The following is a 22,130-nucleotide window of genomic DNA, read 5'->3' on the forward strand; positions in this document are numbered from 1 at the left end:
TTTATTTGTTAATTTTATAGCCTGGCATTTTTCTTAAACTCTTTTGTTGTTTCGGTTTTATCATTGATGTGACGTCATCCACAGACCAAGGGGTGTGGCTCTGCCGCATAGCCCCATGCCCCCTTGTTTCCTCTTTCTGACCCCTTCTGTCTTGGGCGTTAGTTAGATGGTGTGGGAAGTAAGGGGCAGCCTCGCCTCTCCCCCAGCGAGTCACGGGAATGCTCAGTCTGCCCGGTGTGTGTGGAGTTTCTAATGTTATTGCTTTTAAACAAGAAGTATTGAAGGTAGTCAGACCAACATTTTTTCCCTCAGCAAGCTACATCACAGAACTATGTTGTAGACTGAAGGAATGTGGTAGGAAGTTGATAAATACAGATCTAAAAATTACTGAATATAAAACAAAAAGAAAAAAGAAAAACTAGTAAATTAAGGAAATGTTAGAGTTGTTTGTTTGAAAACATAAATGAAGTAAATGTTTGCAGACAGCAGCACCAGGACGGGGATGGTGGTGCAGCTTGCCTGGCAAGGTGGCTCTAACTGCAGGGCAGCACTTCCGCCAGTCTCAGCGTGGCTGCTGTGCAAACGGAATCCTAATGCAGCATGACTGTGGGAAATGATACCGTGTCATATGTATATGTATACACCTACGATATTAGGACACGTGTTACTCTTCTGGGCTGAGTTACAGATTACCACCAATTTAGTGGTTAGAGCCGGCCCCAGGTTGCTGCCCTGTTCCTGCAGGTGGGGGCGTGGCCTCTGCTTGGGCTGCTCACAGCTGCCGCGGGCCGTGGTCTCACTGGAGGCCCGGCCAGGGCAGGAGCCGCCTCGGGTTGTTGGCAGCTGCCGTACTGGTGCAGCTGTGGGATCATGCTGCTTCAGGGCCCGTGGGGAGTCCTCTGCCTCCCATCTGTGACCTTTGGACACCCCGAATCCGCTCCCCTGATAAGGTCAGACCTCCCCAGGACAATGTCCCCCTTTATTAATGCACAGTCAGCTGATGATGGAGTTGAATTACTTTTGAAAGTTGCCTCACCTTGGCCTGATGGCTCGCCCTATCAAGGGATGCGCCTTCCCCTGGGCCTGGGCCAGCCGTGTCCACACTGGGCTGGGGTTGCCTTGGGTGTGAAGTCCAGGGCTGGGGCATCCGGAGCCTGATTCTAGCAGGAAGTGCTGGGCAATGCCTGGTTTATTACCAGTTTTATCAGGGGAGTTGTTGACTTTTACTGGAGAACTTTTCAGTTAACTTTTAAAAAATAACCTTCATTTATTCCTTCTCCATCACTTTTCCTTTCTTTATGTAAATCCAGAATTTTGTATTTTTTTAAATTACCACAGTTATCCAGGTAGGATAAATCCAGAATTTTGACTTTTGCCATTTTTTTCTCCTTAAGAACTTTTTGAACATGATTTGCAGGGCAGGTCTACTTACTAGTCTGAGAAAGCATCTCTCTGTCACCTTTGAAGGCTACTTTGTTACCTGTGTAATCAGGTTGGTGAGGCCTTTTGTCTTTCGCCACTTGAAATGTCCCATCCCACTGTCTTGCTTGCGTGGTCCTCATTCCTCTATAGCCAAGGTGTATTTTTTTCTTGCTTTTTTGAAAATAATAGGCCTAGGTGTAGAGTTTTTGGTATTTATCCTGCTTAGAATTCTCTGAGCTTTGTGGATTTGTGTCACTAACTCTGGAAAATTCCAAAGCGCTCTATATGTTGCAGCTATAACTAGAAGTCTTCAGTTTCAGTGAAGATAATAATTTGATTTCTAAAAATTTGTTGGAATGGCCAGTTGTGTCAATGTTTTTCTTCTATCGAGTCGTCCTGTATTTGTTGAATAGCCCACTTGGTTATCATGTGTGGATTTTAAAGATGTATTGCTGGATATTTGGGCATTTGCGTTGACAGCAGTAAGTGAGGTCGGCTTGAGTTCTCCCTGTTGCGTGCTGTCTTTATCACGTCCGCTGTCAATATTTCTTATGTAGTAGGGAATTAAGAGTTTTCCCTCTCTTTATGTCTAGAGCTGTGCTGTCTAATAACATAGTCACTAACCATGTGTGATGACTTAAACGTGTATTAATTAGAAATTAGCTACAATACATTTGGTTATTTAGTCACATTGGTGGTATTTGATGTGCAAATGTGGCTAGTGCAGATCAGAGCGTTTCCCTCATGCGGAGAGTTCTGCTGGACACACTGATCCAGAACCGGGAGACGTGCTGCTGGGAAACCACGCCGCCCGCACGGCCTGTGCTGCACCCACCGGTGTGTGTGTGTGGGGTGTATGTGCATTCGTTCCTGCACGTGTGTGTGTGTTGTGTGGGTGTCCTCCTGCACATGTGTGTGTGGTATGCGTGTACACATGCGTGTGTACTGTGTATGTGGGGTGTGGCATGTGTGTCCATGCGCATGCGGTGTGTTCTTATACATGTGTGGTGTGTATGTGGCATACGTGCGTGTGATGTGTGTGTACACATGCGTGTGGTCTGTGTGCCCATGTCTGGGTTCCCATCCACGCTCCTGTGTGTGAACGTCTGTGTCACATGTGTCACATGTGTTTGAGTTGTTGGCCTTTTCTGTTCAGTGGGGAACTAGCCCGGCAGATTCCACGCCAGCTGCACGAGTCTCTCCCGTGCCTTTGCCTCTTGTGGTTGTGATGCTGCCGGTGTGTCCCCAACACTCTTCTCGTCCTCCTCTTCCTCCAGCCTTAGAACTGAGAATTGAAAGGTGAGTGTCAGTGATGTGCAGTAATTGTAGGAAGATTCAAAGTAAAGAAAAGGAAAAGATCCACTGCCTTAGGCACAGCCCCTCCACCCTCTGCTGTGCCCTGTCTGTCTCCCTTCCCTCTGGGGAGGATTATCAGAGGGCTCAGAGCAGCCTGCCCAGGGCTTCTGAGACAAGCTGGCCCTGTGGCCTGCGCTTTCTAGGCCTTTCCGTCAAGTCCCCAGGACAGCCCTGTGCCTGTGTTGGGCCTGGTGGGAGAGCCTGTCTGGCTGCGGTTCCCGCAGGGCCTGCTGTGGCTGCCGACGCTGCGCTGGCTCGTGGGGGGCGGGTGGGAGCAAGACTTACTCCGTGTCCCGCCCGTTCCCTGGGAGGGTCACGTTCCCTCACGCTCATGTGTGCTCATCATAAATACTTTCTTATTGTGGTAAAATACGCCTGGCGTTTACCATGTGAACTGTTTCTGATGGGCGGTTTGGGGCCGCAGTGCATTTCGGAGCTTGTTGTGTCACGCCGTCTACGTCTGGTCTTTTCACGGGCTCACAAGCCGTTTCAGAGCTTCTCTCGTCTTTCTGTCCTTCAGTGACATACCCGGTAGCTATGCTTATTGACAAGCCATCTGGAGTATTCTAATCATCGTTCTCTTGCAAATGGTATGAACTTATTAGGGTGCGGCACATTTTTGTTATTTAGAATTACTCTTTTTAGCCTTGACTCTCAGAAATAGAATTCCACATTTGAAAGGAATGAGCAATTTTAAGCATTTTCCCAGCTACATTTTGATAGTTTATATATTGTTCTGCAAGATCATGAGAAGAATCTAAGGTGCTTCAGAGAAGAAGGCGGCATGTGCTTCCTACAGGGTGGAGGCTGCATGCGCAGAGCTGGGGCAGCGGGAGGCACAGGGAGAGATTGCTTTAAGGCTGCATTTGTGTGTTGATCTTTCATTCTTCGGTGGCCTTAAAACTAACTGCAGTAACCAAAGTCGGACTTGAGAAGGCCTCACCTAGAGCTGCTGCTCAGGAAGATCCCGTGTGCCTCCTCACCTGGCAGGACAGACCTGAGTTTGGTGCAGCTGAGTGAGCCTGCAAGACCATTCTGGGCAGGACCAATGGCCCTGTAATCCCAGCACTCTGGGAGGCCGAGGAGGGTGGATTGCCTAGCTCAGGAGTTCAAGGCCAGCCTGAACAAGAGCGAGACCCTGTCTCTAAAAAACAGCTGGGCGTTGTGGCGGGAGCCTGTAATCCTAGCTACTTGGGAGGCTGAGGCAAGAGAATTGCTTGAGCCCAAGAGTTTGAGGTTGCTGTGAGTTGTGATGTTATAGCACTCTACCAAAGGCAACAAAGTGAAAAAAAAGAAAGAAAAGGTGGTGGTAAAAAAGGTCAAATTTTATAAAAGCTTTTGGCATGAGTACATTTAAAAAGTTTATTTTTGATTTTAACCTTGGCAGAAGAGTGCTCCTAAGTATATGAGTGTACATGTGTGTGTGTACAGTGTGCGTATGTACGTGTGCATGCACATGCATGTGTGAGTACATGTGTGTGGTGTGCACATGTGCATGAGTACACGTGTGTGAGTGTGCACATGTGAGTGCACTGTGCACACGTGTGCATGTGGGTGGACGTGTGCATGAGTACACATGTGAGTGCGCACACGTGAGGGCACTGTGCACACGTGTGCATGTGGGTGGATGTGTGCATGAGTACGTGTGTGAGTGTGCACACGTGAGGGCACTGTGTGCACACGTGTGCATGTGGGTGGTTGTGTGTGTATGAGTACATGTGTGTGAGTGTGCACGTGTGAGTGCACTGTGGGCACACATGTGCATGTGGGTGGACGTGTGTGCATGAGTACATGTGTGTGTGTGCACACGTGAGGGCACTGTGCACATGTGTGCATGTGGGTGGACGTGTGCATGAGTACATGTGTGTGAGTGTGCACACGTGAGGGCACTGTGTGCACACGTGTGCATGTGGGTGGACGTGTGTGTATGAGTACACGTGTGTGAGTGTGCATGTGGGTGGACGTGTGTGTATGAGTACACGTGTGTGAGTGCACACGTGAGTGCACTATGCGCACGTGGGTGGACGTGTGCATGAGTACACGTGTGTGAGTGTGCACATGTGAGTGCAGTATGTGCACACGTGTGCATGTGGGTGGATGTGTGTGTATGAGTACACCTTGTAAGTGTACATATGCATGTGGGCGAGTGTGCACTTGCTTGTGATGTTTGAGGGCTCATTTTCTGGCAGTGTGGAGCTGTGACAGAGCTGCCATGTGCTTCTCGGGGACTGCAGTTGTCTCCCCGTGTGTGTGTTTGGATGTGGGCTGTTGGTTTGTCCACAGCAGGGCTCACGGCTGGACGCCCCATGCCTCCAGGGGAGGACCTTTTGTGCCCAGCTTTACCTCACTGAGGGTGTTGTGGGTTGTGTCAATGTACTTACATTCTGTAGGACAAAATTTGAGGCAGAGTTGACGTATCAGTGTAAATTCTGCCTACACAGAATGGCTGTCATCCAGCCAGCAGAGCTCTAGTGAGAAGGGCTCTTGCACATGGGCACAGTGGCTCACGCCTGTAGTCTCCGCACTTTGGGAGGCCGAGCTGGGAGGGCTGCTTGAAGCTGGAGTTCAAGACTAGCGTCTACAACTAAATGAAACTCTGTGCCTGCAGAAAATGAGAAGAATAAGCTAAAAGTGACGGCACATGCCTGTAGTCCAGCTACTCGGGAGGATGAGGCAGGAGGATTGCTTGAGCTCAGGAGCTGGAGGCTGCAGTGAGCTGTGGTGACGGCGCTCCTGCCTGAGCAACAGAGCCAGACCCTGTGTGGTGTCTATCTGCCATCTTAGCTGTAGCCTTGTTGGGAGAAAAAGATACTGAATTGGAACTGAAGGAGCTTCTTAATTTGAGATCAATATTTATTGGTGTAAGAGGCATGATACCTGTAAAGTTCTTCTCAGGATAAGAAAAGTTTTTAAAACTTTGTGAATTCAGAGTTTAAAAGCAAATTTAATACATGTTCATGAGTGGGCTGCTTTGACAGGCAGTGCCTTTTTTTTTTTTTAATTAAATCATATTAAGTATAGAGTATAAATGTCTTAAGACAGTGCTGTTCTTAGGTGGGTTCTCACCTCCCGGCCTTGCACTGAACCTGGAGATGTCATCACATGGGTGTTGTCAGGGTTCACAGCAGTTACGCCCTGAGGCGTCTCTGCCTGTCTTCAGCCCCCAGGTCTGTGCTGTGTGTGGTGTTGTGGCCTTTCTGTCCCTGACTCCTGTGGTGTCCTGTGTCACCTGAGCCTTGCCTGGTGCCTGCAGAACTCTTCTTCCTGGGAGTTGGGGTTTCTTTTGCTGCCAGTCTCTCTGGGGAGCACTGTCCCCTTCCCAGGACCGGGCAGTTATCCTTCCCGCCCAGGCATTCTGTGGTGCTAGCCTGTGCTTCTGCATACCTTCTCAGCCTGGTCTCTGTGTCCCTCTTCAGGGACCCGAAGTCTCTTCTGCTCTAGGCTGCTGCCCCCTATTGCCAGGACCTCTCTGGTCTGTTGCTTCCTTTGCCCTCCACTCTCCCGCAGGAGGGTGTGAGTCCGGGCTCTGCTGTCTGCTCACTGCTGCTGGGGACTGCCTCTCCCCTTGCCCTTTTCATTACTGTTAGTTTTGGGGAAGAGCAGACCTGGTCTTTCCTTGGACACCTTCGACAACTGTAGTGGTTGGGAAGTGTTTCTTGTTACGTTGACTTGTGAAGCTGTTCTGCCCATGCCTGGGCACCATGGTGTGTCGGGCTGGGACCTGGAATGTTCCGTTCCTGACTATAGTCCCTGAGGTAGCCAGGGTGTGCACTGGGGTTGGGAGACCTGCAGGGCTGTTTGCACATCAAGAGTGTGTCCTGGGTGGGAGACCTGCAGGGCGGGTGTGCGCCTTCTGAGCTGGGAGACCTGCAGGGCGGGTGTGCGCCTTCTGAGTGTGCCCTGGGCTGGGAGACCTGCAGGGCGGGTGTGCGCCTTCTGAGTGTGCCCTGGGCTGGGAGACCTGCAGGGCGGGTGTGCGCTTTCTGAGCTGGGAGACCTGCAGGACGGGTGTGCGCCTTCTGAGTGTGCCCTGGGCTGGGAGACCTGCAGGCCTGGACTGTTCCCTCCTGTCTGAGTGGTGGCTAGACCCAGGTGACCTGGGCACTCTTTCCAGGCTCTTTGCAGGTCTGGTTCCTGGGCCAGGTATTCTTCTGGGGTGTGAGCAGCCCTGCGATGCTCTCCTCCTGGGTGTGGGGCTGAGCCTGGGCCTGGCTGTGAGTGATCTGCTTGGCCCCCATGCTCAGAGCCCCAGCTGTGTGTGTTCAGGGTTCTGCTTGGATCTGGGGCTGATACTAGGGCAGGGGCTTTCAATGGTAGGAGAAGGCATTGTTTATTTTTCTTACTTGTGTTTAAAAATGAGAGCATTACATTTACTACCTTAACAGTTTTCATGTGTGCATTTAATGGTGCTAAGTGTCTTCATGTGGCTGTTCTGTGTTTCAATGGAAGTTGACATCTTGTAGAATTGAAACTTCCCCCAGGAGACGCTGCCCCACTGCCCCGCTGCCCCTAGGGGCATGTTTTAGCCGGCACTCTCTGAGGGGTGCCTGGCAGGCACACAGGCTGTTTGCCTCAGTGCCTGTCTTGGTGACCTCGCCACTCTTGGGATTGACTAGGCTGCCCCACCGCAACTGCAATGTCCACAGAGATGAGGGGCAAGCCTAGTGGCCTGGAGCTCAGCATAGCCTTCGGGTGGACGTGACTCAGCTGGTCCCTACTCCTCAAGCTGAGGGTTTCCAAGGCCTGGACTTGGCTCCTCTGGTCCTGCCTAGGAGTTTCCTAGGGCAAAGGTGTATGGGTGTGCATGCGTGTGTGGCTGTGCATATGTGTGTGGGTATGCATCTGTGTGCACGTGTGTGGGTGTGCATGAATGTGTGTGAGCATGTGTGTGGCTGTGCATGAGTTGAGCATGCGAGTGTGGGCTTGTGTGGGGGGCATGTGAGCCTGAGGGTGTCTGGGGTATGTGTGTGTGTGTGAACATACACACAGCCTGGGGCTTCTGGTGGTGGCTCTACCAAAAGCTTCTGGAAGATTTTGGCTCTTAAGACTGACCCTGTCCAGGGCTCTCCCTGCCATTCTCTCTTTGCCCTAAGTAGAAATGCCCTGTTGTATGGCTGTGAATGTTTCTGCTAAGTCCAGTTTCCCATGAAGTGGCTTTGGCCCAGGCACGTATTTTGGTGAAAACGTGGCGCTGTCTCGCCTGCTGGAGCCTGGTCACATTTTGTGCTGTCTCTTCTCTGGGAACACTTGGAACACAAAGTGCTTTACCTTCCCCATGATCCACCGCAGGGGCAGGGCTGGGCTGCAGGCCTGGGGCACACAGGATGCTGAGCGCGTCTGTACCAGGCGAGGTTCCCCCACAAGCTTCCTGTCCCTGGGACAGCCTGGGGGCATGGGCCCTCCCGTGGACCTGGGTCCCTTTTGTGGATCAGCATCCACGCTCCAGATCAGGGTCTGCCATGTAGATCAAGAGCCCTCTATGGGAAAAGGTCCCGTGTGGCTCCCTCTGTGAGGCTGGCCCCTGGGTTTCTTCACAGAGGCTTCTGCTGGTAGCTCTAGGGCTTGTCTGGGGTCTGACTGCCTTTTCTTTTTCTTATTTATTATAGCCAGAAAACCTACAGAAGAACTGGCTTCGGGAATTCTACCAGGTAAGAACTGCTAAGCACATGCTCTTTCCAGTGACGCACCCGCGTGGTAAGTTCTTCTTTCTGTTATGGGGATTCAGCATGCGGGTGTGTTTGTGTTTGTGTGTGGAGCACGGGTGTGTGCTGTCGCAGGCCATCCTGGCTCGCGTTTGTTTCTCACCCCTTGGTGGTTTGAGCTCCTTCTCTCCCATTTTCTGTCCTGCCTAGTCTGGGTCTTGAGGGCTTTAGGGATGACCTATAGCCCTGGACCACCAGGTGCAGTCTCCAGGGCAGCTGCCACTGGAGGCTGTTCCCTGCTGGGGCGGTGCCTGGACAGCTGCTCCGGCTTGAGGGCTCTCTGCCTGCCCGATGTTGCCAGCAGCCCTGGCTTGGAGGTGCTTGTCAGTGCTGGGAGTGCAGGTCCAGTCTGGCTATCTGGCCATGTTGCTTTGGCAGGAGCATCTCCAGGTCCGGCCTCTTGTCTGTCTTCATAGGAGGCCCTAGTGGGAGGGCAGGGGCGTGGCATATGAGGTGTCTCATTGTTGTCCAGGAGATCCTGGCAGCAGCTGCCCATGGCATGTGGGGACCTTGGGGGTCCTGCCTAGGTCCTGTCCAGTGCAGGGTGGGGAGGGGGGCTGTCTCCAGGGAGGGGCCCTGAGGCAGCAAGGTTGGCAGGACCAGCTCTGAAGGTACAGGACGGGCTCGGCGTCCACACCGTCCACCTTTCTTTATTCCTTCTTTTCCTTTTTCCCTCTTATGACTGGATAGCGGGATGTGTATCCATCCCAAAACGCCTTCTGTCCCTGCAGAGCCCCATGGCAGTGGCCCTGTGCAGAAACTATGCTTGTGTTTCTGGGACTGGGAGGGCAGGCATGGCCCTGGCGTCCCTTCTGGATGCTGAGCCTTCATGAGCGGCACCAGGACAACCACCAGTGGAAAGGCGTGAATGATAGTTTGCTGCTTGTGGCTTTTCCTGGTTTAAAACCAGTGTTTCTTCAGTGGCATTTAGAGATGAGTGTTCTAAAAAGTGAGATTTCGGCACATCCCTCCCGTTGGGCACTTGCCCAGCCTGCCTTGGTCACTTGGAGGCTGGCTGAGTGGCCATGGGCCTGGGTGGGCTTCTGGCTATGAGAGTCCTGCCCAGAGCCCCTGTGGCCAGAACCTGCCATGGTCAGGGCTAAGGGTCAGTGCTTTACAGACACCGAGTCCCAACCTGTTTTTTTTTTTATCCTAGAGTTTCCATTATGCAATAATTTTATTTTTAAAGTCACCTTGAACAATCTCTTTCTATAAGCAGAACTGAACTGAATAGGACCTTCGTGGCTTTTGAAACCCTTTCTGTAAAACTTGATGCCCACAGAGAATTCAGGAGGCAGAAGATAAACTGTGTGTGTTTCCTTAGTTGACTCTGAGGCAGCTTCCAGGCTGGTAGGGCCTACAACACTCAGGTGTGGGGTCCTTAACCTGGGCCTGGCCAAAGAGCCTGGGTGGCCTCCACAGGGCTACAGAGCCTGGCGTCACCCCAGCTGGCCTCCTTATCCTGTCCACACTTCGGTGCTGGATCTGCGGTCCAAGCATCAGGCTCGTGGACTCATCTTGAGGAGATGGGTCTTCCTTGTGTTGGGAGGAGCTCAGTCCCTATGGTCCTGACTGGGGTCTGAACACTGTGTCCTCCCAAATCCTTGTCTGAAGTCCTGTCCGCCAAGACAATGGTGTCAGGAGGTGGGGCGTGGAGAGGTGATAAATCGGGGGCTCTGCCCTCCTGAGTGGAATTAGTGCCCTTAGACAGGAGGCCCCAGCGACCCTGGCCTGGCTGTGGGGTCCTGGAGGCACCAGGCTCTGTCCCCACCAGCTTCTGTCTTCCCTTCTGCATCTGAAATAAATTACACTTGTTCCGAATGCTCTTTTGGATATAGGCTTGTGGGGGGCAGTGAAGGGGGTGGTAGGCCGTCCTATGTGGTCCCTTATCTCTGGGGGAACTGTGGCCACATCAGGTCTCTCTGGCTTCAGGGGCTTCCTGCACTCCCGTTGCTGTCGTCTGCACGCTGAGTGCAGTGGCAGCCTAGGGAGTGGCTGCCCGTTGTGGCCTTTTCCAACATGGACCAGAGGCAGACATGTAGACCAATAACCCCATGAAGATAAATGCAAACATTCTTGAAAATTTAGCAAATCAAATATACATGTATAAGTCAGCATAAACACACACACAGGCATTAGACAACAATATATAGAAAGGTTACTCCACAATGACCAAGGAGTGTGAGGCTGGTTTAACATCCAAAAATCAATAGAATTCCACATGTCATCTGACTGAGGAAGAAAAACCATGTGAGTATCTTAGAAGATACAGAAAAAGCTCTCGACAAAATCCCATAACTGTTTCTAGCAAAAGCTCTTAGCAGACTAGGAATAAAAAAAAGAACTTTCCCAGCCTGTAAAGTGCGTCTATAAAATCCCACAGCTCATGTGTCCTTAGGGGTGAGAACACTTGTTCACCTGAGACCTGGGGAGAGAGCAAGGCACCTGTCTTACTTCCCTGTTCTATGTGAAGGTTCCAGCCAGTGCAACAGGCAAGAAGAGACAGGAAAATCATACAGTTTTGAAAGGAAGAAATAATACCCTATCGCCAGAGACATGACTAGCCATTTAGAAAATGATAAGTAATCCACAAAATTTTACTTCTCAGGACTTGGGAGGCCGAGGCGAGTGGATTGTCTCAAGACCAGCCTGAGCAAGACCGAGACCCCATCACTAAAAATAGCTGGGTGTTGTGGTGGGCACCTGTAGTCCTAGCTACTGAGGAGACTGAGGCAAGAGAATCGCTTAAGCCCAGGAGTTTGAGGTTGCTGTGAGCTGTGACACCACAGTATTCTACCCAGGGTGACATAGTGAGACTCTGTCTCAAAGAAAAAACAACAACAAACTTTACTATTTCGATTAAGTGACTGTTTAGTTTTTGACGACAGGGACTGTATGAAAAATATCTTTTTTATATTAACTATGAATAATTGGAAACTTAAAAATAACATTTACAGCAATACTAAAATCAAATACTTGGCTATAAATTTAATAAAATGTATGTCAATCTCTGTACACAGAAAGCTAGGGAACACTTATGAAGGAAATCAGAGACGATATAAAAACCTGCGTGATGTGCTGTGTTCGTGGCTTGGAAGGCAGTTGTGTTAGCTGATTCTCCATTAATTGGCATGTTGATTTCACACAGTTCCAACCAAAATCTCAACAGGATTTTTTGGTAGATGTCTACATGATGATTCTAAAATTTATATAGAAAAGCAGAGGAACTAGAATAGCCAGACGGATTAAAAACAACAGCTGAGTTTGGGGACTCCTATTTGGATTTGAGGACTGCCGGTGGTGCTGCCGCCGCGCTTCACGCTCTTGGTGCAAACAGAGGCGTCAGAGCGCAGAGCAGAGAGGGAGGATTCAACCCACAGAGAAGACGGAGACTGACAGAGGCAATTCTTTAGAGAAAGGTAGTGCTTTCATCAATGGTGGGGGGACAGTTGGACATCCACGTGCAAAAGAGTGGATAACTTCCATACTCTGAACCATTCACAGAAATGAACTTACAGCCGATCACAGACCTACACGTAAAGCTTAAAAAGATAAAAGTTCTAGGAGGGACCATAAGAGAAAATCTTTGTAACCGTGCATGAGGCAAAGATTTCTTAGCTACACCAGCAAAAGCATAATTCATAAAAGAAAAACATGGACAGATTAGAATTCATCGTAATTGTTACTCTTTGTAACAGACTGTTAAAAGCATGAAAGGACATCACAAATGGAGGAAAATATTTGGAGATCACACACCTGATAAAGGATTTTTATTTGGAACATACGAAAAACCCTTAGAAGTCCGTAACAAGAAAGCAAAGAACCCAAGTTAAAAACAGGCAAAATCTTTTCCAAAGAAGCAAACAGACAAAAAGGCTGGGTGCGGTTGCTCACACCTGTAATCCTAGCATTTTGGGTGCTGAGGCAGGAGGATTATTTGAGCTCAGGAGTTCAGGACCAGATGGAGCAAGACTGAGAGCCCGTTGTTACTAAACATAGAAGACAAACTAGCTGGGTGTGGTGGAGCACACTTGGGAAGCTGGGGCAGGAGGATCCCTTGAGCCCTGGAGTTGGAGGTTGCTGTGAGCTGGGCTGATGAGATCATGGCACTAGCCTGGGAGGCAGAGTGTGACTGTCTCTGAAGTAAGTAAATAAATAGGCAAAAGATTTTAATACACACTTCAGCAAAGAAGATAAACAAATGGCAAATGAGTGTATGAAAAGATGCCCAGCATTGCTTGTCTCTTAGGAAATGTGTCCTAAAATCCCAGCCATCAGTGTGTAATTGGTGGGTACCTGTTAGATTGGCTGAAATTAAAACACAAAAGATAATATAAAGACCCTAACGATATCCAGTGCCGACTAATGAATGAGAAACCAGCTTGTCAGTTTCTTGCTCAGTTAACCACATGGCTGCCACAGGACCCTGAGTCCCCTCCTGTCTGTTTACCCCACACACAGGAGCACCGTGATCCCTGCCTGTGTGGGAAGCTAGACTCCAAGGCTGTGCAATTCATTCACATAACAGGAGGTGGCGGCCACATCTGGGGCAGTGAAGGCTGCATAGCAGGGCCTTGGGTCTTTGGAGGAGCTGAGCACGGCAGGACATGGGTGGCTTGGGGTGAGGACCCTGAGGGAGTGTCCTGTTGGGAGTTCCCCACAGTGCTGGCCTCACATGTGCCACGAGTGTTCTTGGGAAAACCTGTGTTTTCCCCTGGCGGCTCCTTTGGTCTTCTGTACAGCTGTCTACTTTTACCCGCCGCAGTGCCCGGGGCTCTGCCATGCTCCTGGTGCTCAGACACCCGCTCTGCTCTGCTCTCATCCACACGTCGAAGTCCTGGCCTCCATGGCGATGGTGTGAGGTGAGCCCCTGGGGAGGAGATTCCATAGGATGAGGTCCTGAGGGTGGGCTCTCTGTGCTGTGTGTGGAGCCGTGTTGTGGTACCTTGATCTGGGGCCACCATCCTCCAGAACTGCAAGCAGTCAGTGCTGGTGCGGCTGCCCAGCCCGTGCTGTGCTGTTATAGTTGCCCGCTGTCCAGGACGGTGCTGCAGGGAGACCCCAGTGGGGTCTGCTCCTGGCTCATACCTGTCCTGAGAGGCCTAGCCCTGACACGGTGCAGATAGACCTGGGGCCAGGGCTAGGTAGGGCTGGGGTGGCTCCCCAGAGGCCTCACCAGCCTTGTCCCCCACGAGTCGAGAACCAGTGCCAGGTCTGGTCTGGCTCACTCTGCGGCGTCCCTAGCTGCCAGCAGAAGCCTGTCCAAGTACAGCAGCAATTGTGCAATGGACACGGGAAGCAGGAAGGGGTCGTCCAGTAATAACAGCAGAGAAAAGCGAACCTGGTATGGTCTTGGGGATGGGGTGCAGGGTTGCTGGGATGGGCAGTGAGGTGCCATCTGGCCCTCCTGACCCTGTGGAAGGCATCAGCCTTGTCCTCAGGCCACGCAGCCATTGCTGCCAGACTTGAGGGGACCCTTGGACTACGGGAAACGGGTTAGCAGGGGCAGCGTTGAGTGTGCAGAGAGGCTGGAGGTGACAGGCACGTGTCTGATTCAAGGATTTGGTTGTTGGTGCTTGTTTAGGTGACAAGTGTGTTGACAGTGCATAATCTGATGGGCGATCTTCTGCGTGCTCTGATGAAGGAAGAGTAGTGGCCTCGAGTGTGGGGATGATTTTCTAGAGATCAGTTTCAAGCAGAGAACTCTGACAGCAGATCTGCCCACGGCGTCTTACCCTCTGAAAGAGACAGCGTGAGCCTGCAATACGTTATTTCTGTCTTAAACTGTCTGTTGACGTGGACCGAAGCTCAGACCACTCCTTCCCAGGCAAGTGCGGGTGTGAGGCTGAGTGTCCTGAGTGGGCCCTGGGGACATATGAGATCTCAGAGCCTGGTGGGGCTGCATTCTGGTGTGGGGTGACCAGCCGCTGCCCACCTGTACACCTGAGGGTGTGGGGACATGAGCAATGTGGCTGCACGTGTTCTCTCCGGGCGCAGAAGGCTTTCTTCTAAACTTTAAGTGGACTTGGCAGGATTACAGAGGAAGGACTGATAATCAAATGGCAGGATTGTTATCCTCTTTAAAATTAAGTGTTATTAAAAGGCAGAGAATGCATGAGAAGATGACAATGGGGTAGTTTTAAAAACTTGGATAAAGAGCTCTTAATAAGTCGGATACCAACAGAATCTTGTTTCTACAATCGGGTCCAGTGCTACACAGTGGACGCAGCATGTCAGTGACGCACATACAAAATTTTATACTTTGTACACACTGCATTTAAGAAAGGAAAGAAAAACTCAGAATTAATTTTAACAAACATTTGATTTAACCCAGTGTTATGGAAGTGTCACCTCCTCCTGAAGTGGTGTGCAGTCTAACCCAGTGTGACAGAAGTGTCACCCCTCCTGTAGCAGGGTGCAGTCCAACCCCGTGTGCCCAAAGTGTCACCCCTCCTGTAGCGGTGTGCAGTCCAATCCCATGTGTCCAAAGTGTCACCCCTCCTGTAGCGGTGTGCAGTCCAACCCCGTGTGCCCAAAGTGTCACCCCTCCTGTAGCGGTGTGCAGTCCAACCCCGTGTGTCCAAAATGTCACCCCTCCTGTAGTGGTGTGCAGTCCAACCCCGTGTGCCCAAAGTGTCACCCCTCCTGTAGTGGTGTGCAGTCCAACCCCGTGTGCCCAAAGTGTCACCCCTCCTGTAGCGGTGTGCAGTCCAACCCTGTGTGTCCAAAGTGTCACCCCTCCTGTGCGGTCACTAGTGATGGACTTTGAGTCTGGCCTTACAGTCTGCAGTAGCCACAGTGCCAGTGTGGCCAGAGAGAAAGGAGGCAGTGGGGCAGGTGGGGCTCAGACTCCAAGGCGGTTCAGTCCGCTGTGTGCCACTCCAGTGGAGCAGGTGAAGGGGGTGGCCCGGCTATCCATGGCAACTCCCTTCTGGGACGTGGTTGGCCAAATCCTTAAGGCTACCCCACACACCACTTCACGGGATCCCTGGAGAAGTACACCCCCACCCAAGCACAGAAGCCCACTGGGCTCTGGTGGGCATTCACTTCAGATGATTAGAGGTCTTATCACAGGGGTAGCAACTGTTCTGCAGCCATTTGGTCCTGAGTTCATGAACAGCCATTGCAAGTCTCAGGAGAGGCTGTGTCATGTCAGAGGCGCAGGAGGGCTGGTGGTGGGTGGTGGGTGGTCTTCATGAGATAGGCTGTATCCTCCTCTTCCCGTGAGGTCCACATATTGTTGCTGTTGCATGATGAGCACGTGGCTCCCAGACTCTGCTCGCCCTGCGGCCCACGGTTGAGGCAGCCTGGGGCTGTTCCCTGCACAGCAGAGAGCATCGGGCTGGTGACACCGTGGCTCTGCAGCTGTCCTGGGGCTGTGCTGGTGGCCAGGTGCTGGGCACTGGGGTCGGGGGGTCAGGTGGTTTCCACCAGGTCATGGCTGTGGGAGCTGATCAGGCTGTGGATGGAGACAAGCAGCAGGGGGGACAGGGAGGCTGGTGGAGGGAGAGCGTCACCTGCCTGTGGCTTTTAGGGGCCTTCTAGGCAGCTGAACGGAGAACTGCTGGGGCAGGCACAGGGAGACTAGGTGGGGGTTGGACCCTCAGTATGGGGTGGGCCATCTGCTGTGGGAACTGGGAGGGGTCCCTTGGGGGCTGTGGGCCAAAGGGAGACGATGGTTGGACCAATGCGGGTGAGGTGTGCAGCCCCTTGCAGTACCTGGGTTCCAAGCAGCCCAGTGAGGGTCAAGGCTTTCCAGAACCTGTAGCCCTGCCCATCTGGAGGAGGCGGGAAGGGGCTGGGCCTCCCTGGCAGGAAGACCTGATGGGTGGATGGTCACAGCACTCTGCAAGCGCAGGGAGGAAAGCTGGTCAGGGGCTGAGTGGTGCCTTTTGACTCGGGGCCCAGGTACTGCTGCAGATGGGTGGAGGCCCTGTGACTGTGCTCCCCTGAAAGTACAAAGGGCCATCGTGAAGGTCACTGGTGTCTGGCTTTGGGAGAGAGGTTTCAAGACGGGGGTTCTGAGGCATCTTCTGTGCTATCACCAAGATGTGATGGTTGCCTTAGCTGCTGTGGCTGGTGAGGAAGCTAGACGAGCAGGGAGGCAGACGGGAGCCCTCGCAGAGGCACTATCTGGACCTGCAGCTGGACCTGGTCTGCCTCCTTGGAGAAGGTGCTTCTTTATCCACTGTGCAGAGCTTCGATGTTCTGGGAGCAGGCTGTGTTGCACTCAGACCTGCCTCCTGTCTCTGCCTCTCCCTGGCTTCTTGAGAAGGAGCCAGTGCTGCTCATCTGTCCAGATGGGTTTGGAATAGGTGCCCTGCGGGGAAGGGCCGCTGCTACCAGGGGCAGCAGGCGGGCCTGCAGGTGTGGCAGAGCCCATGGGCTCTCTCCGAAAACTCCAGGCCTCCCTTGGTGAGGACGGCTGGGCCCCACGCCTGGACCTCATGGATCAGCCCCACACAGGCCCAGGGAGGCAGCATGGATGAGCAGGTGGGGTCATGGCAGCCGCTGTGTCCCAGTGCAGGGTGGGAGAACGTGCCTGCTGCCCATATGGCCGTGCCAGGGCTTGGCTTCTAGAGGAGGCCGACTGGACACGCTCCCAGGACGCTGGGCGCAGGGGTCACACCTGGGCATCCTCCCCCACTGCACCCCCGCCCTGCCGGCATGGAAGTTTCTGAATGTGGCCGCGTCCTCTCCTCTCAGCGAACCCTCATGGCTTAGTGCCGGTGCCCTGGTCCAACCGTGCTGGCTTGGGCTGCAGGACGCAATTCCTTTTTAGGTCACTAGATACTCCTTCAGAGGGAGACTAACAAGGCCTGGCTATTGCTATTTTTAGCACCAATTCTTGGCTGTTTCCTGGGAACTGGGTGTGGCCTCCCGCTGGCCTTGGAGACAGGCTGCCTGTGGCTGGGCTTGAGCCAGTGGGTGTGTCTGTCTTCCTTACCTGGCCTCTTTCTTGCCAAAATTTCTAATTCACATTTTTTTTTCAAAATATTTTTCTTGAGATTTTCTTTTATTATAGGAGATTATAATAAAAGAACCTATGTATTTTTATCAGTTGCCCTTTTTTCCCTTGGGGTTAGAAGCACTTCCTTTTTTTCTGTAGAAGAATTTTTGTCCGGAACACATACAGCTTTGGGCAGTGGCTTCTCTCATTGCCCTGAGACTATGTGTGCTGATGTCACTTTGTACAGGGCATGATGTGCTGAGCGGAGAGCTCACATTCGCGCCCTCCTGGAGGCCTGTATCTGCTCCCGGCCCTGCTGGTGACGTCGGACACTGTCCTGGTTTGCAGAGCTGTTTCCAGCCAGCTGTGACATGCTCTTACCCTGGAGTGGTTTTTCCTGTCCATGTTCAGGACACCCAGCTGCCAAGCAGGTTGTTGTGTGGAAGGGGCCTTTGTCCAGGGTCCCTCAGGCTCCAGAGTTCCTTCCTGTGACCAGGCAGAGCCTGCCCACGGAGCTGCTGGGAGAGCTCGGTGTGTAACTGTCCTCCTGGGCTCTGAGTACTAAGTCCTGGTGACCTGAGTGTCCATGTGGCCACATCCCCAGGCACCTTCTGCAGCCTCTGCCGTGAGTGGTGCTCACTACGCACCACTTACTCTCTGCATTTTACCATTACCTGCCATCCCGATCATTTATTTCTATGCACCTCAGTGAGGGAAGACCCCCAGAGTGGGGCACCACTGAGTGTCCTTCCCACTCCCACGTGCAGTGACGTCCTGCCAGGAGCTCAGCATTGGCCATGGTGGAGTAGGGAGCCAGTGAACACCAGCACAGGAGCTTCCCCCAGGAAGCCATTTGTTAGACACACACCAGAGGCACGGCCTAAGAGGGGGTTGGGACGGGCTGTCCACTGTCCCTATATCGACTCTGGGGTGTTTCAGAACTGAGGCTGGGGTAGCTCACTTTGTTAGGTGAGGACATCGTGGCAAGTGTCAACAGTCCCCAGTTTCCTTCTGTCAGAATGCCAGCTGAGTTCTGAGTGGCCAGCATCAGCGTCCAGCCCCAGCCCTCCCGGGTGCCACGCCCTGTCCCCTGCAGGGGTGTGTGTTGCCCCATCCAGCGAAGCGCCCACATTCACCGTGTAAATTATTTCACAGCTTCATTCACTTGCAAAGGAAATATTTTTTTTCTGTTAGCCAAAAATTTCCAACAGTGAAAAAAATTACCATCTTCTAAGGAGCTGTTTTGAATGTCTCATCGTGAGCAGTGATTAGATCTGTCTTAAAGCTGTCTCTGCTCTGCCGATGCCCAAGCATCATAGGACTGCACCCCCTGGAGCTCGCGGGCAGGTGTTCAGGAGCAGCCGAGGGGTCCCTTTTCTCCTTGCCTTGCAGGAAAGAGAGACCTTAGAGGAGTCACTATTTCTCTGTCATTTGGACCCAGTCACTGAGGAGCCTCTGATGAGAATTCCAGCTGAGCTCCAGAGCCCAGGACCAGCCTGTGTCACCAGCTGCAGGTGACAAGTTCTTCGGTTGCTGGTTCTGGTCCTACTGAGTTAAACAGACTTCCTAAGGTGCGAGTAGAGTGAGGAGGATGTGCAGATGCCTGCCACCCTGCCGGACAGCCAGCCTCCTGGCCAGTGTCTCACCTGTGCTCCGCCTGCTCCTGGCTCTGGTGGTTTTGGGGAAGAAAAGGGCAGTGTGTCATTTCCTCTGTGAATATTTCATGAATAAAAGCCCCATACGGGGAGCTCGCCTGTCTAAGAAGCTTAAAATTCATAGAAGAAAATGAAATGTCCAGCATTTAGATGGTCTCACTGGTCTCATAATCTATGAAGTTCATATGTTAAAATTGATATTTTTAAATGTTAGAAATTTGTAGAAATTAAAATTTTTTGTAACTTCATTCAACTTTATAATTAACATACAATTTACTTCACATATTAAAAGTGTACAGTCTGTGCAGCACTTGTGGCTCAAAGAAGTAGGGCTCTAGCCAACCCCATATACCAGAGGTGGCAAGTTCAAAAAAACTGCCAAAAAAAAAAAAAAGTGTTTAGACTGAGGAGTTTCACATGAGAAGTCATCACCATAGGTGTCCCCATCCCCAAAGGCACTCGGGCCTCTGCGTCATCCTGGCAGCGGCTGGCTACTCTCTGTCACTGGCTCCGTGAGTTCACACTTTCTGGAATGTACGCAGCTAGGATGAAATTATACATGCGCCTTGGCTGGCTGGCTGCTTCCGCTCAGCTCTCCTTTGGCTCCCTGTGTCCAGAGAACAGACTCTGTGGCTTCAATCTTTTAAAATTCAGATTTGGTTCATGGCCTCACACATGGGCTTCTGTGGTTGGTGGCCGTGGGAGACTGTGCCTGCAGTCTGCAGCCGCCCGGTGCTGCATCTGTCCGTGGTGTCGGGCAGGGCAGGGCGGACTGTGTGGTCTGTGTCTCACTGTGTGTGTTGGGTCTAGCAGGGGAGCCCAGTTTCTTTTCTTTCCTGCCACACTTCTGAAGAATAAAGAATCATCTTGGGCCATGCACTAAATACACAAACACTAAAGAAAGCTGATTAGCAAAAAAAGGTCTGTGTACACTTCATGATATCTGATACCACAGAGAAGCAAAAAAGTCCTCACAAGGTCAGCCCTCACTCAGCTACAGGCTGGACACCCCGGGTCTGTCTGTCTGAGAGAGGACGTCACAGTCTCTCCCAGCGATTGTGGAATTGTTTGTTTCTCTGTTTAGCCTGTCAGTCTCTGCCTGGGGTGTTTTATGCTGTCACATGAGCACGTTCATGGTTGTGCTGTCTTCTGAGAACTGTACTCTGGACTCGGCCTCCCTAGGATGGCTCTTGGGTGGAGCATGTACTTGTACGTTTACTTTCGGTCTGTCTTTATTTTGAAAACGTGTCTCATTTATTTATTGATTGATTGAGACAGAGTCTCACTCTATTGCCTTGGGTAGAGTGCTGTGGCGTCACAGCTCACAGCAACCTCAAACTGTTGGGCTCAAGTTATCCTCTTGCCTCAGCCTCCCAAGTAGTGGGGACTATAGGTGCCCACCACACCTGGCTAGTTTTTCTATTTTTAGTAGAGTTGGGATCTCAGTCTGGCCTGGGCTGGTCTTGAACTCCTGAGCTCAAGCAGTTCACCTGCCTCTGCCCCCCAGAGTGCTGGGATCACAGCTATGAGCCACTGCGCCCCGGTAGGGCGTCCCAGGGCAGCACGTGCCGCTGCGGTCTGCTGTCTGCCATCTGCTCAAGGCTCCCAGCCGGGCAGACCCATCAGCAGCCCTGCCCACAGAGTCCTGGCGGCAGCAGTGTCTGGCACCACTCGTCACACATGGCTCTTGAGCACTTGAGATGTGCTTAGTACTGTTGAGGAGCTGAGTTTTTAGCCATTTATTTAATTTTCATGTAAATATCCACAAGTGACTTGGAGCCGACATATTGCACAGTGTGGTCTGGACCTTGGACGTTTAGTGCCACTATTTGGGTGATGAGTTCAGGTTAACCGTTCTGTTATTTTTCTGTTTGTACACTCTGGTTCTGTTCCATTCTTCTTTGATTTCTACTGTCTTTTGGGTTATTCGATTTTTTTTTTTTTTGGGCATTCCATTTCAATTTATCTATTGATTATCTTTTTAAAGATATTTTTAAATGGTTGCTTTAAGTTTATGAGGCATAAATGTTTTAGCATCTCCTTAGAGCTGATGTGGTACCTACCCCTCCCTGTGCAGTAGGGAGTCCGTGAAGCACACAGGTGCGTGTGGCACGAGTGGTGTGTCTGTCGGGTCTCTGTGTGTGACACCTGTGACATGCCCACTCACACTGCCAGGCCCAGTGGGAAATATTATCAGTGTTGCTTTAAACTAGGGGTCAGCAGACCATGCAGCCCCCACCAGACCCAGCCTGCTGCCCATCTTGGAGAGCAAAGTCTTGGGGCACACAGCCTCTGTGTCTGCCTTTGTGCTGCCTGGGCACAGCTGAGCATGGGGCAAAGATGGCGTGGCCTCAAGGTACTGAGTATTTATCTGTTTATTTATGGAAAGAACCAGCCATACTTTAGTAGAGGCCTCAGAAAGGGCTGATGGGAACAGAGTTTTCTAAATTTTTGTACATTGAAAACTTTTGTATAGTGTTGGTGTTTGGAGGATGGTTGGCTAGACCATGTCCTTATCTTATATTAATTATTTTTTACTGAGTTTTTTTTTTTTGGAGACAGAGTCTCACTCTATCACCCTCGGGTAGAGTGCTATGGCGTCACAGCTGACAGCAACCTCCAGCTCTTGGGCTTAGGCGATTCTCTTGCCTCAGCCTCCAGAGTAGCTGAGACTACAAGTCCCCGCCACAATTCCTGGCTATTTTTTGTTACACTTAGGCCAAGGCTGGGTTTGAACCCGCCACCTTTGGTATATGGGGCTGGAGCCCTACTGACTGAGCCACAGGCGCCACCCTTTATTGAGGTTTTTTATAAAAGGCTGCTCTGTTGCTGCCTTGGTTTGCACATTCATGCCACAGAGGCCAGTGCCATCTCATTCTTTGCATTTTATTGTGTGACTGATCTTTCTGCCTGGAGGCCATGAGGATTTTATCCTGTTTTACTGGGATATGTTTGGGAGTTGATTGCTAGGGCTAATTTTCTCAGGTGTTCTATGAGCCTTTCAATGTGTAAGTTCACATCTTTTTCTGTTTTTGAAAAGTTGTT

At 51.5% G+C, this 22,130-nt stretch overlaps 1 protein-coding gene across 1 annotated transcript in view; it reads left to right on the forward strand.

Moving 5' to 3' along the window:
• The window catches only part of INPP5A (inositol polyphosphate-5-phosphatase A), a 193,414-nt gene that overhangs the window by 53,043 nt on the left and 118,241 nt on the right, over window positions 1-22,130 (forward strand). The window contains exon 2 of the mRNA XM_053584591.1: window positions 8,385-8,426. Coding sequence (XP_053440566.1) covers window positions 8,385-8,426 — 42 coding nt within the window. The remainder of the gene's footprint in view (window positions 1-8,384; window positions 8,427-22,130) is intronic.

The sequence above is a fragment of the Nycticebus coucang genome, chromosome 3 (genome assembly GCF_027406575.1).
Source record: "Nycticebus coucang isolate mNycCou1 chromosome 3, mNycCou1.pri, whole genome shotgun sequence".
Taxonomy (NCBI): domain Eukaryota; kingdom Metazoa; phylum Chordata; class Mammalia; order Primates; family Lorisidae; genus Nycticebus; species Nycticebus coucang.